The sequence below is a fragment of the Lates calcarifer genome, linkage group LG23 (assembly GCF_001640805.2).
Source record: "Lates calcarifer isolate ASB-BC8 linkage group LG23, TLL_Latcal_v3, whole genome shotgun sequence".
Classification (NCBI taxonomy): Eukaryota; Metazoa; Chordata; class Actinopteri; family Centropomidae; genus Lates; species Lates calcarifer.
The window spans coordinates 9,699,317-9,717,577 of NC_066855.1; the positions used below are offsets into that span (position 1 = coordinate 9,699,317).

Here is an 18,261-nt window from a genome sequence, read left to right on the forward strand (position 1 = left end):
GTTTCACATGTAGAGTTTTTGTTTGAGGTTTGTTTCCACTCTGACACAGCGTGATGAAACACTGGTAAAATGGGATTTTTTTTTCCCCCTATCTCATGTCTGACCTCAAAGTGAATTATTACACAAGCAAGTACAGAAATCATACATAACACATGCAACTAAACCCCCTGCCCACAGACAGAACACTGACCTTTTAACATACCTAGTGTATGTTATGTATGAGGCCATAGATACTCGTATATCAACCTCAACCACTTACATATACAATATAACTCGCAGTATATACAAATATTTTAGATTCAACCTTGTACACACAGAACTTACTTCATAAAAAAATTATCTACAGTGTTTCATAAAATGCTAAATTTTATTTGTCAGACTGTAAAAAGTTAGTTGTCATAATTTCAAACTCATTTATTTTAATAGTGTTACAGTTTGTTAAGTCTCACATTTCCAATATGAGTGAGAGCACGCCAGTTTATGCATTCCTGTGCGATAGAGGCACAGCCATTCGGAGGGCTGAGGGTTGGGAAGGTTACAGTGAAAATGTAATCCATCTCAGACACTTAAAACTGTCTCTTCTGAACTGTTCTCCCTAATGTAATGTCTTTATTTACACAAACTGAGAACCATGAAAAGATAAAACTTAAGTTGAAGTTGCACCACTCGTCCTCAAATCCTGTAAAATGGATCATGCAGTTGAGTGGAACTTAAGTGTAACTGAGCTTCACAGTTTATTCTTAACCTTGAAAACATAAGGCGAGAAAACAACCTCACCACAAGGCCCATTTAGTAGCTGTTCTGGAGCTTTCTATCATATCACATTAGCTTCATCCACAAATCGGATCCACAAACTGTACAACCTGATCTAGTACTTAGATAGCTTTTTAATTAGCTTTTTAATGAGCTGATTTTAAAAACTCTTTTCTCATTTGTCAACATTTTCAGACAGATCGAATACTATGCTTCAGCAACAGAAAATCCCCCTCCTTAGAGCCTGAGAGGATGCGGCGTCTCGCTCTCTGTTACTTCAGTTGGCACGGAGGATTGTTCTAGAATTGACTGTAAATGGCTTTCTGACAAACAACCCTGCTGCCCTACAGTATCTTATCGGTTACTCCCTCGCTCTGTGCCTTGCGTGAAAATCTGCTATCAGTCACCTCTAGCATTACAACATAATGGGAAGCCATGTCAGCAGCTGGGTTGAATTACAATCACCATCTAAACCATTCTGACCGTTTGCAAAGTGGCTTTTTGAACCGCCACAGATCAAGGCATCGCACAGAGTTGGCATCCCTTCTGATATTCCAGATAGTAAAAGTGTGCGCTCAGTGATGTGTATGAGAGATAATAGACAGGATATGAAGTAATACTATATATAGAAAGAGCACGTAATAGCAGAGAAGAGCAGGAAAGAGCAAACAAGAAATGAGAACCGACAACGGTAAAACAGACTAAAATCGTGTAAAAAGTTTCTTCAGACAACAGCCTCCCTTACATACATAGCATAGGTGTTATCAGTATCAACTTGATAAAAATTCAAGCGCACACGCGCGCGCACACACACACACACACACACAGAGAACCTGAGCTGGGTACAAGCTGATCCCCCTTTTGATGTTTGTCTATGTGTCCATCTGTCTGTCCGTCTGTCTGTCTCCATCTGTGCGCATGTTATTAGTTGAACTATGAGGGTCAGTTTCTCCTTGATACATGAATTACATAACCAAGGTTGACAGAGAACTATTACAAACTCAACGCATGAGCACATACTGGTCCTGTCAAAGCTAAACACTCCAGACAGACACAAAGGGGTCCGAAACCTTCCCTTGCCTCCAAAATTTTCCCCTTCCGTGCTATCCTTTTTACCACATGAATTTTTCCCATACATGGCTTGAAAATGAACAGGATCAAAGCCATTATATAATTTTTGATTTAATGATTAAATTCACAAAATGTTGTCTGTCAAGTGTGAGGAAAGAAATGAGACACAAATAAGTAACAAATAAGTTTGTATCCAGAAGCGTTGGATCGGGTCCAGGACAGGGTTGTCAATTGTTAGCCAGAGTGATTAAAATCAGACTATTACCTAAATATACCTATATCTCCTTTGGAACAAAGCTAATTAAAAAAAAACATAATGTGTGGATGTATTAATATAGAAAAAACAGAAAATATTCCCATCTGATGAGCTGGGATGAGCTTTTTTCATAAAAACTGTTTTAATAATCAATCGATCAAACTAGTTGCTGATTAATTTACTGTGAGCTTGCTGAAAAGCTCTCTAAAAGCAATACAAATAATTGGATTGAATTTATAAGTCTCTGAGGTAAATATTTTACATAACACTGTCCACCATTGCTGAAAAATCGCTGAAAAACTCAAAAATCATAGCACCCAGGCAGAGCTAAGACAAGATACTCCTGCAGTATCTTGTCCTCCTCTCAGTGTTGTGATTTGGAGCCACTTGCTCCTTCAGTGTCTTCACAGGGAGAATCACTGTTGTTGTCATTTAACTTTTGTTCCATTGTGCCCATATAAGGCTAAGATGCAACATTTGGGAAACTATTTTTCATGTGTCTCCCCTCTCTCCTCTCTCTCCTTAAATGAAAACCAGCTGATGTGAAAAGCATGCAACTTAAAGATGACATCACCATTCCCGATCAGTCCTCTCCCTCCCTCACTTTCTCTTTCTCACCAGTACAGTGTTGTGATTGTTTATTCTCAAAGTCAGTCACCATAAAGACGCAGGGCCCGGGAGAGTTACTTGAGCCAACTTACACCACTGTGAGTGTGTGCTGCGGTCATGAGCTGATAAGTTGGTATGACTTGCACGGCAAATACAACAGCGTAAAAGGAAAACACGATTACTGCTCCGCTATGCTTTTCAACCTTTCACATTCATGTCAAATCGCTACACGCGCAGTTTCACCGTCTCTGATGATGTCATTACAGGCACGCTACAGAGTTATCGAAACAATGGGGCACTATCAATATCTTCCCAGTAGTTGAGAAGTGGATAAGGCTGCATGTGACTGTGCAAGATTAACCACTAACAAATAAAATCTTTAATTGCATCCTGTGTATTATGTAAGCTGATTCCTCACCTCGTTGAACCGCGTCACCAGGTCCTCCACAGCATTACTTTGCTGAGCACTCTGAGTAGGCATGGTGGGCGCGGACAGTGAGGCTTTGAGGTTTGGGTGGCGTTTGGCTTGACACTCGGGGCTGCCCAGGTCTCGGGTGAGGAAACAGAGGTAGTCCAAGGGAAAGACCTGCAGTTAGGACACACAGCAGTGAGGTGAGTATTTCTTATTACACTGACTTGAAAAAGTGAATGACTGAGCACAGACTGAAATTACTATATTAGAAACAAACTCCTCATCCCTCCCTAACCCCTGTTATAGGAAACATGTTTTTCCAACCTCCTAACAATAACATACAGCTGTACAACTTTATAAATGCGTTTCCCTAACATGTCATTAAACAGTTTTTTTCAAAATTCAGAATCAGTATTTGTCTTTCTGGACCTCCGTTTCCTATCCAACAACAACACACAGTGTGGTTTTTTTTTTTTTTTTTTTTGACCCCCAAAAATGTACTATAAGAAATTCCTCCTACCCGTTGGTAGAGCTGCTGTTCTTGCTCAGTGAGAATACAAGCAATCTCCTCAGGGAACTGCACGAGGTGCCGCAGCTCTGCCAGCTCCTTACTGATCCCACTGATGCTGGGAGGAAGAGAGCTGCTGCTGGTCATACTGTTGGCCAGCTGACGTTCTGGTTGGACAAATAAAGGAAAGACGAGGAAAGAGGTGGTGAATTATACATCACTTTTTCGCGTTTGATAGCACCATCTAGCTGACAAATTGGTGACGGGTGAGAGAGGAAGACGGATGCATTAAAAACAGAGTGAGTGAGATGAAGCGTGAAGGGGACAGGTTGTAGCAGAGGGGAAGAGGGGCGAATGAGTTGAACTCTTCGCAAGTACACAAAAAAAGCAGAGACTGTTGCTCCTCATACCAGTAAGAAAAGGAGGGAGAGCAGGAACGTGAAAGAGGAGAGATAGAGAAAAGTGAGACATTATCTACTCTGATGTTTCCCTTTACCCATGAAAGCTTTAAGCCTCAATGAAATGTGGATGAGTTTGTCAGGATTAACCTGATGTTTCAAGTCTTCTGATCCATCAGTCCCAGCATACCATACTCTGTCTCTCTCTCTCTCTCTCTATCTCTCTATCCCTCCACCAGCCAAAAGAAGCCTGCACACTTCACCCTCTGGAAGTAAACAGCATTGATCACCTGCCAGTTCCTCTGTTTGGATTTCAGTCAGGTCCATTAGTCTGTCTGTTTACATACACACGCACACACACACACACACACACACACACACACACAATCTAACCTGTCCTCATCTCTACTAACAAAGGACTAATGGACAGTTTCTACAATGGTGCTGGAGCTGCCAGGCAGACATACAGTACATTGTCGGGATGGATGCCACGTAAACTAACAGCCCTTTTTTTCCAACGCGGGAGCTTTTCCAGGAAACATCTCAGGGACTCTTTGAGGAATTTCACCTACATTCAACTGCAGTAACTTACACATCCTACTGTAGTCACTAAGATCCAGTTTCTGCTCCTAAAGCAGAGATGATCAGAGTGAGGTTTGCAGCACTGAATGCTGCTGACTCAAGCCATTACGCAACCTCTATTCAGACAGAGGCAAGCCCATGACATTAGCATCAATAAGACTAGGATAAGAAATGGAGTTGCATGTGTGTCAAGCCAATCAACTGTCACAGAGCAGTCAGAGTAATTACAATGTTTACAGCAAAATACCATGAAGGTAAGGAGATGTACATCAAATAGATTGAACACCAGGAATTCAACAAACTCCTTCTGCTCACTGTCAACTATCATTTCTCACAGAAATCTCCTACAAACACCACGTTCAAACTGTGCATGCATACACATATGCAGACACACACTTAAAGGTTGTCCTTGGCAGTCCTTGAGATGTGCTACAGGTAGCCATGGAAACAGTAGTGACCGCTCTGCAGGAACAACACTTGCTTATTTACACAGTATGATTTGTGGATCCGGCCTCACAGCTTCTGTAATGAACTCCCAGTGTGTGTGTGTGTGTGTGTGTGTGTGTGTGTGTGTGTGTGTGTGTGTGTGTGTGTGTGTGCGTGCGTGTGTGTGTGTTTGTTTGAGACAGTTGAGAGCACAGACAGAGGAGACAGGAAGAGAAAAAGAAGAAAGGAAATGAACTTGGAGAACCTGAGGTAAAGGACAGCAGTTGTTGAATCAGTGAAAAGACTGGTGAAAAAAATTTCATAGAGGCAAGAAAAAAATACAAGATAGAGAAACAGAGAGAGAAAAGTGAGAGCAGAAAGAGAGATGGGAGGAGAGGACAGCGATAAGACAGAAAGGAAGGAAGGGATAAGCAGAATAAGTGGAAATTTTGTAGTTTACACTATGCAGCAGGTGTGAGCAATTTATCACAGTTAGAGCATTACAGCATAATCCACTAAATTCTTTAAACGTCCTGCAGAGAGACAGACTACAGGTTATGAATTATGGTTCATTTTACAGTGCAGGCCTGGAACACATTTTTCAGTCGTGTTTGCATTAAATGATACAGTGAATTGAAACAATTTGACTGCTGAAAAAACAAAGAGAGAATACGTGGCCTGAAGATGCGTTACCACCACGCATCCTCGACACAAGTGAAGAAATGATGTCAAAAGAAACAGCTGCAACTTGTCCTGTTTCTTTTCTTTCCATAAAAATACAGACACTTTTATGGCAAAAAATATCTAGCTGAACTGACCCTGAACCATTATATTGTATTAAAAAATAATAGAAGAAAATGAAACATAATCTGTGAGATGTTTTCTTATTAGAAAAACTATCATCTCAAATATTAAGTTTAAAACCATCCAACCTTCTGTTTCTCAGACATATGAGCAGGATCTCCTCATCTCTACCCCACAAACTGTTTTCACAAGCTACCCCTTTGAAGTGGAAATGGAGATGCCCTCAAATTAGTCATATGAATTTCATGACCATACAGAAGCCTCAATCATTCATTTATTCATCTTTCAAACTGGGGAAACACACAGGCAGACGAATCTGTCAGGCGAGCCAGTGACCAAAAGGTCTTAAGAAATTGTGAGGAACTAAATAAAAGCAAATGTGCATTAAGCAGAGAAAACCACATACAAATACTACACAGATACGACATACAGCTGATATCCTCAACGTCTTCCCAAAAAGCTTGACAGACAGCTGTACGATATCAACAGTAACAGCAGAAAAGCCTGATAAATAAACACTGCAACCGATTGGAATAAGACCTTGCATTCCAATAATACTGATGAGTGTTCAGCTGTAGACCCATGAGGAAAATGCCCCTGGCCCTTTACAGCCAGTGTTTGAGAAACACTGATGAGCCATCACTGAACATGCGGCACTCCTGCTGTGAGACTGAGAGAGCAGTGGACCTGGACTAATTGACCATGATGTCCCTGTGATTTTTATGCATGGGTTTACTCATCTGTAATGCATGCTGAATACAAATATCCTGTGGGTGTGCATGCATTCGTGCATGTGTGTGTTTGTGGAGTGGATTGTAAATGTGGGTGGTGGATGGAGCAGATTGGCTGAACATCCCTTTTAGCCATTTTCATGATATTTCTGTTTTAACAAATGGCATGCCATTAAGAGAGCTGGAAAACATGTGTACGAGTGTGTATAAATCAGTATTTCATGTGTGATGTCTGATCTAATAGGGTTTAGGCTCTTAGGTTTAGAGTGCTGCATGTTGATTATACTGAAAAACATTAGGGTAGATTTAAGTTGGTAGATTCGCACTTAATGGACAAAGCAAATCACAGCAAAGCAAAATGAGGCAAGTCTGCCTGACTTGAATCATTCTACATAAACTAATAAGCCAGTCACTGCTTTTGAGACTGGATTAAATCTTCCCACACCGCATTGTGGTTTGTTCTGTTTATCGGGTGAATCACAGTTATTAATACCAGCTAAAGGAGAGGAACCTTGAACATAGGCCCTGCTGTCTTTCTTTGCCAGCCAAGTGCACACATGCATACACAAGCACGAGCCGATGACAACTTCCCTGTGGGAGTATTTAGGGCACTCAAACAGGTGAAGTACAAACAGTACTTCACCTGTTTATATATATATATATATAACAGTCGAAGGACTGTTATATATATATAGATATATATATATATATAAAACATATAACATATAGTTGATTTAAACTGCTCTACACCTCAATATTAACATCTGAATCATCTTGATCTACTGTAGTGTTGCATTTAAGTTGGTGCATGTCAAAACTCCAGACTGCAGCATCAGGCAGTTTCCCTTTAGTTCCTCTGTTTTATTCCATGGAATAAACAGCAGAATAACATCTGATACTACCTCGTCCTTACTGGCGCGCACGCGCACAGACGCGCACACACACACACACACACACACACACACACACACACACACACACACACACACACACACCATGCATGAAAGTACAGACACCAGAAAAGTCATATACAACCTTGTGCAAATACAAATCAACAAGTAGCAGTAGAGAAACTAACAGTACAACATAAACACCCAAGAATAAATAGCACATGGACTCAGTACATAAACGCAGCCAAACACACAGACACACAGCAGCAGCAGAAGTAATAAACATTGATCTGTCTGACTGCTGACAACACTGAGTTATCACAGGGAGTTTTCCGTCTTGGATCAGATATGCACACTGTTGCACACACGCAGCCACATGCAGACATAAATATAACATTTAGGCCCGTCTGACCTTTATTTGTTAGAGGGGAGGACTGCGATCAAAAATCAGATAATCAAGATAAATTCAGACTGATTAAGCAAAAACTTCCTTGTTGTGAAATTAGGGCATCAAATACATCACTTGAATAAAGTGAAAATAAATTTGCAGATTTTGAGATTTTCAAAGAAGCAACCCCACTATTATCTTCATATGAGAGGTTGAACCATACCGTGAATGAGGCCCATTCACTTCCTCCTGCATGCAGCACATTGCATAAAAGAAACCAAACCCAATAACTTCATATTGCCTTGATACACATGGGTACTTTAAGTGGTTTTGTTTTTAACTATACAGTGTGTTACTGTGCCCTCAAAGTCAAAACATATTCATAGCCATGTGTGACATTCATTCTTAGGGTCAGTTCAATGTGAAGTTACCCAGAGAGCCTGAAATTCTTCACTGTCAAGCCGTCAAGTGTCTGGTATAAAGGAGTCAGCATTTCATTGCATGCATCTTGCTGAATCTTTCATTCCGTAGTTCAATAAGCATCAGCTTTGTCAATGTAAATCGCATTTTGTAATTGCAATGATAGTTTATTTTAGAAACAGACAATCGTAGTGATGTGTTCTGAATTTACACAAAATCTTGCAATTCAAGATGTAAAATAAAGAGGAAGCAAAATATAAGGAAACAAAAAACAAAGCACATGGCACAGAAGAGAATGCTGATCCACGTGACTCTTACTTAAAAAAAACCTGAGTCACAGGTAGGTGCTTATTTGCCAGTAAAACAAAGAAACACTAAAACCTTCCCCACTAAATAAAAAATTATTAGAGGCATTTTTTACACTAAAACTTGTATTAAAGACATGAAACACACTGAATTTGAGAGGATACAAATGCCTGTTTAAGGTAAAAGTCAAACACAACAGAACAGGAGTGCTGCCAGGAGAGTTATGAAGCACAAAAACTGAAACTGTGAGCCTGCAGTTGGAAACAATTACACAGCAAAAACAGAGAGGTAATGTACACTGGAAACATACTCTTCAGAACTGGACTGTGCAGTTTTCAAAATGATTAATGATTAAACTCAAGTAATTAAGCCAGAAACTAATTGTCAAAATATATTATCAACAGATATTATAATGACATAAAACATTTACAGTCAAGATAAGAACAACTCTTATTCTAATCTCACTAGTAATATTAATATTATATATAATTCCTATTAAATAATATGGAAAGGCACCACATAAGTAAAGACAAAACACATGTACATACGCATGCAGACTGACTTTTTATGCAGTTTAAAGTTACAATATCACCCCGCTTTGTGAAGACACGAGCAGCCACACCGCACTGCCATTCATGTTTCCTCTACTCACTGATCAGCTTGAAGTCCATTCTGTGAGAGTGTTTCATGGTTTCTAGACACAGCTGGCCACTCTGCCTCCCACACTGACAGTTCAGCGCCGGGGTGACCAAAGCACTCTCGTCCACATTTGAGCTGCCAGTCTCTTCTCTCTCCTGCAGCTGCTCTCTCTCTCTCTTTCCCTCTCTCTCTCTCCGGCTGCCTGCTCTACTCCTCTCTCCCTTACTCCATTTCTAACTTGAACACTCTCCAACTCACACTTTGTCTTTTGCTCCCCTCTTTCGCTCACCTGGCTTTTCTCTCTTTCCTTATCGGCAAACAGTCTTCTCTTGCTCTCTCTCTTGACTACATTCACTATACCTTTCTCTCCCCCCCACTCTCTCTCCCTTTCTCTGTCTCCCGCCCACCCGTCACTGACACCATACATAGTTCACAGCCATGCACCAGAGTTGGACCAGTCAGACCATCCCACTGCACAAACACACGCTGTCAAAATTCATGCACTCATATGAATGAGTATGGAAACAAGAAGAGATAACAATACGTCCAAAAAACTCTCATTCTGTCTTATTTTCCACAGAATCAACTAATGAAAGATCTGAGTAAAGTGTGTATTTTTGGAAAATAAAATATAATTTCCAATCACGTGAGAAGTAATGTCTCAGTAAGGTACTGATTGTGGCACTATATTTCTCAATGTATTGTAAGGGTTAGAGACAATCAGTCATTAGTAATTAACCTGGTGTCATGTTATCATTTCAGTCCTTTATGAAGAAGATGCCAAAACTCTTCTCAAATATGAGGATTTACTGCTATTCTCTGTTTTGTATCATTGTAAACTGAATGTCTTTATACTCCAAGTCAAGCAATGTGACAATGTCACGTTGGAATCTGGGAAACTGTGACAGGCTCAGTATACTCATCAGTTAATCTGAAAATGATCAGCAGATTAAGTACAGTAATAAGAGAATTAGTTGTAGCCTTACACAGTAGAAATATGTATTTTTGAATAAAACATGTTGTCCTATGTTTGTTACTTCATACAACATGTGCAGCACAAAGCAGAAATTACAGTGCATTTGAAGATAAACATTTAAAAGGTTTCAATCAAACTTTGAACACTGTACCATTTTGTTTTGAGAAGGTGTTGCCAACTAAAGCTCATTCATCTCAGTTATCTTGGTCAAAATACTATCTTTGATTTCACCAGAGCTAATGAATAAACTCTAAATATGTGTACAAGTTGTATTGAAAAGTCTTGATAGGAAGAAAAAAATTTACAATTCAGTCTAAAAACATTCAGAAGTATATTTTTAGGAATTATGGCCAAGTGAACAATATGTGTTCTTGAAATCCTTGTGACTTCCGTTCCCTATGATTCCCCACCATACATATCTGCTGTCAATAGGTCTTAAAAAGCCTGAAGGCAACACAATGTACAATGACGACAGAGAGGAAGAGTGAAAAAGAAAGAAGGAAGAAAAAAAAGAAAGAACATACCAATAGCGAGTTAGGAAGGATGTGATGAGCTATCTACGTCCTTTTCAGCAGCACTGTAAATTGTGCCATAAAGGAAATGAGCTCAAGATAAGCACTTAAACTTTATAGTTCACAGGAATATGACTACATCCCAGTGGTCTTCAGTTTGTACTCAAATGACCACGGTTTGACGGTAAAGGAGAGAAAGACAAACATCTAATGTTAGTATTACTCATCCACTATTTGAAGCTACTCCAGTGCCTCCAGATGTGATCAACTGTGCTACCATGGACTTTCTAAGTGTTGTTGTAACATTTTTTGTCTTCACACCTTGCACCTTTGACCCTGCCCGTTTCTAATATTTACACTGCAAACCAGAATATGTTTGACAATGTAATGACTGAATATGATGTTTTAGTTTCTCCTCGTGCTGCAGCGACTATTTTCACTATTGATTAGTTTTCTAATTATTATTATATAATTATTATTTTCTCGATTAACTGATCAAACATTTATTCATGAAATGTCAAAAAATTGTGAGAAAAAAATGCATCAGTCATATCATTAATATGAACACACAAACAGGTGCAAAAACATAGACACGCAACCACATGACATCCATGATACAGAACTTGTAATGTGGACTTATAATGTGCATTTTCACACATATTCTGATTTCATGAGAAATACTCCTCGAACATCAACAGTGTTTGAGGTGACATGGGCATCGGGTTTCACACAAAGACAAGCTCCATGAAACAAAAACAACTGCCTTTAATTACCGGCATATTCAGCAATGATTGATGGTCTTTCTGTTTCTCAGTATCTCTACACAGGTTTTGGCAGTGTGCACACACACACATACACACACCACCTTGACTTTACCCTTGTCTTAACGAGCTGACATTTTTTACGACACCAGCATTTGCGTTTAAAGGTGTTAGTGGTTTACTCTCACAACAAAAGCCTGTCATACTGACCCAGACACGTGCCACCTCAATCAAAATACCATTCAGGAAACTGAACGATTGCTGAGTTACAGAAAGACATAAGTCATTCACTCACATCAGAGGAACCAGCAAAATGCTTTTGGATCATCACAGCAAACGTGGAACGTAGAGAAGGTCTAGAAAAACATTCCACCCTTCTCACCACTCACACTAAAACTCTAAGAATACACCAAGGCTGGCCAGGCGATTATCCTGGTAATCCTTGAAAGCATTTGGGCCAGAGCCACCCATCAGGTTTGCTAAGTTGTACTTCCAACCTCAGTTTTGCTGCCACTATACCGTATGTAAAATCAGTTCCTTATTAGGCTAGGGCAGTAGTAGGAATTATACACAAAAACACACAGCATTAAACAGAAAAAGAAGAAAAATCTGTATTTCATAGTTGTGACTTAGTATGTGATAATTATGGAAAGACAAACTCAGAATTACAAGATGTATATCTTGTGATGCAACTGTACAATAATAATGAGAAAATAGTCAAAAATAGTGGTACAAGACTGTCAGTAAGAATATCAGGTAGAGAAAAGAATCTAAGTTACCGTTCTAGGATACAGATACAGAGTGAATAAAGTAAACAGAGCAGGGTAAACATGTAGGTTTCACTCTTCTTTTTCTTCCTTCAAGACAGCTGCATTTTTCATTTCAGTAGAGGGTGAGGGCAAAGAGAAGGGCGGAAAGGAAATGTATAAAGCAAGAGCACAAAAGCCTTTCTATAGAGGTGACACAAAGATGACCAGAAAAAAAAAAAACCCTTTGATTTCGAGAAGAGGTGGACTAGTTCAACATATAGTGGCTTCTAAAGTTATATTTATTACAAACAAACCAAAAATGTATTTTTCTTGTTTTCGTTTAACAGGCACAAGTAACATCCTGGATTCAAGAAAAGGTTGTTCACTCAGAACACAGAGGCTATTTTTGTTATGTCCTGCTACATTAAAAAACATATTGATTTACACTGAATTACACAGCTTAGATTCAGAATGAGCCTTTTTGCTAATGCTTGGAAGATGAAGAGCAGGTTGTTACGATGAAACACTGAGGAGAGGAACAACACCGTAAATGGTAAGAAGGCAATAACTACACTAACACTCTCCAAATTTGAAACCCAAGTCAGACCTTTCCTAAACATCAGAATAATTAAATGTCTTTTATGACATCTGATTATTACTTTAACTTTACAAATAATGTCTTTTGAAATTCCTTGTCATTTGGAGTTGTGAGTGTCTTGCTCAAAAGCAAATTGTTTTTTTTTTTTTCTAAAGCCACTCTTTTGTTTGACTCTTATTTTAGTTTAGGGAGTGGATAAAAACTTTTTAACGCAGCAAAGCTACAGTATGTGTCTCTCACAGCGGCATCGTCATCTCTGGAGACTGATACTGTGGTACACTAAATGTCAAATCATTCAAATTGCACAGCCACACAGGTGATTTGCGTGCATACGTGTGTGTGTGTGTGTGTGTGTAAGAGGCAAAGATCGGAAACAGATAACCTTTTTTAGTAAGGTAATGCTCATGCGCAATGTTTGATATATGCGTAGCTTTGATACTTGGTTTTGATAGACAGAGAAAGTTAGACAGGGAGTCTCTCATGCTGTCTCTGTATGTGTGTGTGTATGTGTGTGTCTATGAAATCCTAGTCCTGCCAAGACTTCTAAGCTGCTATGTGTGCGCGTGTCTGGCTCTATTTTGTTTCCTGCAACACCCATTAGAACAGAACATGGTGTCATGTTGAAGATATGCACTGTGTGTTTGTGTGTGTGTGTACGTATGTGCGTGTGAGCATATTTTTTGCCTCTAATAACTTGTCTGACCAAAAATAAAGTTGTTATTACCATGATTAATAAGAGAGAAAAAGAGAAATACAGAAATGAATGTTTTTGTGTGTTTGTATGAGCTTATGCTTTGCGTGTCTTTGTGTATGTGTGTGTGTGTGTCTCCCCTTGATTTTGCCAGAGACAGCCTGTCCCCTGGCCCACTGCCAGTGGAAATTAATGTCAGGATCGGCTTACATTTAAGTCATATGTAACATCATTGCAGAGTAAGTGGACAGACAGTTACCAGCTGAGCAACTGACCGACAGCCCAACTGGTTGGACAATGAAGTCATGCAAAGAGGGAGTGAGAGAGAGTAAGAGTGAGAAAAAGAAGTGATATACTACTGTACATGCATGATGAAAATTAGTTTTTTTGTTGGGGGGGTTGTTTCATTAGAGAAACAAGTTTTGCAGTTGACCTTTTAATGTCCTTCTCAGGGTCAGCGCTAGCTGTATAGTATATTAAGTAAAATAAAAAGCAGCCATATGTGTGTGTGTGTGTGTGTGTGTGTGTGTGTGTGTGTGGTGTTTGTTTGATGTGCATATAACCTCTTTTCAGATGTTAAGACATAACCTGTTGTGTGTGGACAAGTGTTGAGCGGACACTGTGATGTCAGGCAGCTTTTTCTTCTTCCTTACGCCACTTGAGCATTGTGTGTGTGTGTGTGTGTGTGTGTGTGTGTGTGTGTGTGTGTGCGCGCATGTCTGAATTGGAGAGAATGGGAGCAGCAAGAGAGGATGGTACAAGGAGGGAGAAAGGACAGCAGGAGAAATGAGAAGGAGAAAGAGACAAGAAAAGAAAAGAAGGAAAGGGCAACCACTGGGATCAACAACAGACGTGCTCCTGCCGACCCGAAGCCCGCTGTGGATAAGGAACCATGTGGGAAAAGAGCAGAGAGGAAGAGAAAAGAGTGCAGCAGAGGATCACAGGGGAATAGTGAGAACCTTTTCTTCTCAGAATCAAACAGATACAGGCCCTCTGCCCTGCTTCACTGGCCATCCAATTTAATGCTCCTCTGGTTAGTATTATCTGAACAGATCTTCACTACTTTGGCGAACATTCCCAGCCCTACGATTCTGATTCAGACTCATGACCAGATCACATCGCTTTACTTCACTGAGGTTTTGCACACTCAAACATACAAATAAACAAAACCCTTTTCCACATACACACCCACCTTTCAGCACAGCGTGGCTGTTGGGACTCTGGGGCAAAAAATAGGGCAGGGAAGAGCGGGCACCGAGAGCAACTGTGGCTTCTAGCAGGGCTCCGGTCAGCAGAGAACACACTGATGTCCTCTGGCCACAAGAACGATAAAACCTAGAAATAAGTGTAAGTATAAGTGTAAATGAGGAAGAAAAACACAGTCAAGTTTACCTGCAATTCTAATCTGAATGTCTGTCATGCAAAAACTAGCCATCTCATTCATTTCAACACATAGATTCAAAGTCAAGTCAAGTCAAGTCAAAGTCTTGAGAATCACAGCAACTAACGATTATTTCCATTATCAATTAATCATCAAGAGTAATTCTCTCATCAAGTAATCATTTTGTTGATAAAGCGCAAGACAATAATCATTTATGTTCATCACATTTTCCTAAGTCCAAGGTGATGTCACCAAATTGCTTGTTTTGTTTGTTCAACAGTCCGAAATGCAAAGATGTTAAGAGTCCAAAGCACCATTCTGTTTTACTCATCACCTACCTCTTATGTAACCAACACACATTACAACTGCTATAAGTTACAGTATCACTTCTTCTACTTTTTAGTTACTAGCAATTATCTTACAATGGTTACAAACCTCGGAGGCTGACAAGGATGACAACACCAGGGTCCAATGCAGGAGTTAAGATCAGGCCTCACTGGGCTGGCACCTACAGGGTGCAATGGCCAGTGAGATTCCCTGAGACACACACATCCAGGGTAAGACAGCAGGAGCTTTTTGGCAGGATGGATCAGGTTGAGTTCCTCTCTGTCTTGCACACAGTTGGCAACCTGTTGAGAAAGTCATTGACAAACGTTTCTTTTAGTGGGGAAGCAAAACTGGAAACGCTTCAGTTTGAGAAGTCATCAGAGCTGTACTGGCAACTTTACAGCAGTCAGTGATTGAAAAATATTTACTTCAGTTAGATCTCTTGTGGCAAGAAAAACTTCAGCAGTGTTTTCATAGTGATCTACGCTGGTCTTATCCAGTAAAATGAGAATGAAGGAGCTGAAAGCAACACAAATAACTGGAATTTTCACCATGACTGACAAATTTTCTTACAAACAAAAACATACACCATCGGAATACTTTAAAAGACCACATTTAAGAAACCTACAAATACTATAAGAGCTTTAAAGAGGTTATTTGTAAGTATTCTCTGCTGCCAAATGTGGTTTCTTGGCAAGAGCTTCAAGAGGTTAGAACACGCCCTCTGAGCAGCCACTACTTCTTCAAGGCAGTCTGGGCGCTACAGTGAGTTGCTATCGGAAAGTGATGAGACAGGCGGGCTGGTTAGCATGCTAACTTTAGAAGAAGAAAAGGGGCGATAGAACAAGAAGTAAAACATTGACAGTTTTTTTCTAGTCTGATAAGTAAACAGCTCTGTTAACGTTGGCTATGTAGCAATGACAAAATTTACTAACAGCTCCTTGAAATCAAAGTTAGTTATATGCATATGTAATTTTAAGTCTCCACAGCTAGAGTAAAACACAGCTAACACAATATAAAGTCTTAAATCCAGTTGTACTCTATCAATCCTCAAGTATGCATTGACAGATTAAGATGAGAGAGTGACAAAGGCTTTCTGACAAACTTCACCTCATCCGTTGCTTTTTTTTCACCTTTCATGCTGTTATATAACATTTGAATCAGAAGTCATTGTCATCATCTCCTCTGCTGTGGTCATTCTCAGAAGCAATTTCCTCTCGACAGAGCAGAAATCAAAGCATGAAAAGAAAGAATTAATAGAGAGAAATACCACAGTGGCACATAACAGACTGGAGGAAAGGTGGGAAAAGGATCCAGACAGAAGTCATCAGAGCGAGACAGACAGAAACGTCAGTATACAGAAAGGGAAAATAAGCAGCAGACAAAGGTAACTGATAGAAGAGACAACACTGAAGAGTTTCAACTGAGTGAACATTTTGACCTTAAAAAAAAGCCTCCTCCTCTTTCAGTTCACACTCTTCTTGGAACAAAATCCATTTGACATAAAAGGAAACAGTTATCCAAAACGATTGGCTTGTTCTCTGTCCTTGAGTGAACCGGCAGACGAGCTTTTCTGGCACGAATTTCAGAGAAAAGCCATTAAGACCGCATTTTGTGGCAATGTAAGTGGGCAGTAATGCCTTCAGCGGGGATGGATATTACAAAATCAGACAAAATCAATACTAGTGACAGAGTGGGGGATGAATACAATACAAGTTTAATGAGAAAATACAGCCTGAGTGTAATTGTCATTGACAAGTCTTGATCTGTGCTGCCTTACTTATTGCCAGGAAGGAGGTAGGCAAAGGCTAACACCCCCAGGCTTATGGTGTATATTCTCTTATAAAGTACATGTTAATCGGTGATCACTCTTTAAAAAATGTTCTGTTTGTATTAAGTACAGCACACATACAAACACACATAGAAAATGGCCAATTAGTTTTCTTGGTGGGATGGGTTTCCTGCATGGGGTGTAGGCCTAGCTGTTGTCAGATCTGGGCCATCTCGAGGGAAAGGAGACATACCAGCCTGCACGTTTATAGAGTGAGAGAGCCGAAGAGGGAGGGTGAGACACAAAACACAAACACACTCCTTCTTTCTAAATAACAAACCCATTATGTGAGATATACACTGCATTGGCCTGCATTCCAGAAACAAGCTTATTACTAAAAGTGAAACTTTCAACAATACTATGAAATAAAAAAAAGCAAATCATTAAAACCATTTGGACTAATCACTTCTCTGCTTTTTTTGCCTTATCCAGAACCTTCTCTGACTCACATTTCTGATACAAGACCTCACTTTCTCTATCAGCATCTGGAGACTGCACAGACATAAAGTCTGCTGAATTAACACTGTATTTTTCCAAAAGGAACAAAAAGCAAAAACTTGACCTCAGTTATACATAGCACTGATGCCTTTTTTATTTACTCTGCATTTAGATGGGCAAGGTTTTAGTTAAGTGAGGCTGGATTTAATGTTTTCCCATTACTAACAAACAAACCAACCAAGTAGCATTAATGCTATTAAACATAGCTTGAATATTTTTGTACTGAGTATCACAGCTTTAGAAAAACCATGGCCATATATTGCTACAAACAGCCCTAAACAACAAGCTTATATGGAGTTTTAATTTGTCATCATTCCAGTCTGCCTGTGCCAACCAACATCTCAGTGCATAGAGTCTATCACTCTCTAAAAGCCATCCTGCTAAGGACAGAAGTTTTCTGAAGCACTTGAGAAAAATAAATAAAAGGACCATTAACAAAATGTTGCCTCATTTTCATCAGTTGACAGGATATTAATCCCAACTTGTCTGATATTTTTGCATTCGTTCGTGTTTTTCTAACCTGTTAAATTTACATTTTTGGAAGTTAAAGGTGCTATATGTAAGTATTTTAGCTGAAAACATTTCACTGTAGCAACCAGTCTGCCCTCAGTCAAACATGAGAGGATGAAGAAGCAACGCTGCCCAGAGAGCGTATTCTTAACTCTTGTCAATGAGTCAGTGAATTGAACAGTAAACATTGCCAGCACTGAAGCTCTTGGCAAGCAACCATTTATCACCACCACC

General features: G+C 39.7%; 1 protein-coding gene across 1 annotated transcript in view; it reads right to left on the reverse strand.

Annotated features, from left to right (window-relative positions):
* The window catches only part of plce1 (phospholipase C, epsilon 1), an 80,329-nt gene that overhangs the window by 29,499 nt on the left and 32,569 nt on the right, over positions 1–18,261 (reverse strand). Inside the window, 4 exon segments of the mRNA XM_051066228.1 lie at positions 3,108–3,275; positions 3,622–3,776; positions 14,673–14,815; positions 15,297–15,490. Of these exon segments, the coding sequence (XP_050922185.1) occupies positions 3,108–3,275; positions 3,622–3,776; positions 14,673–14,815; positions 15,297–15,490 (660 nt within the window).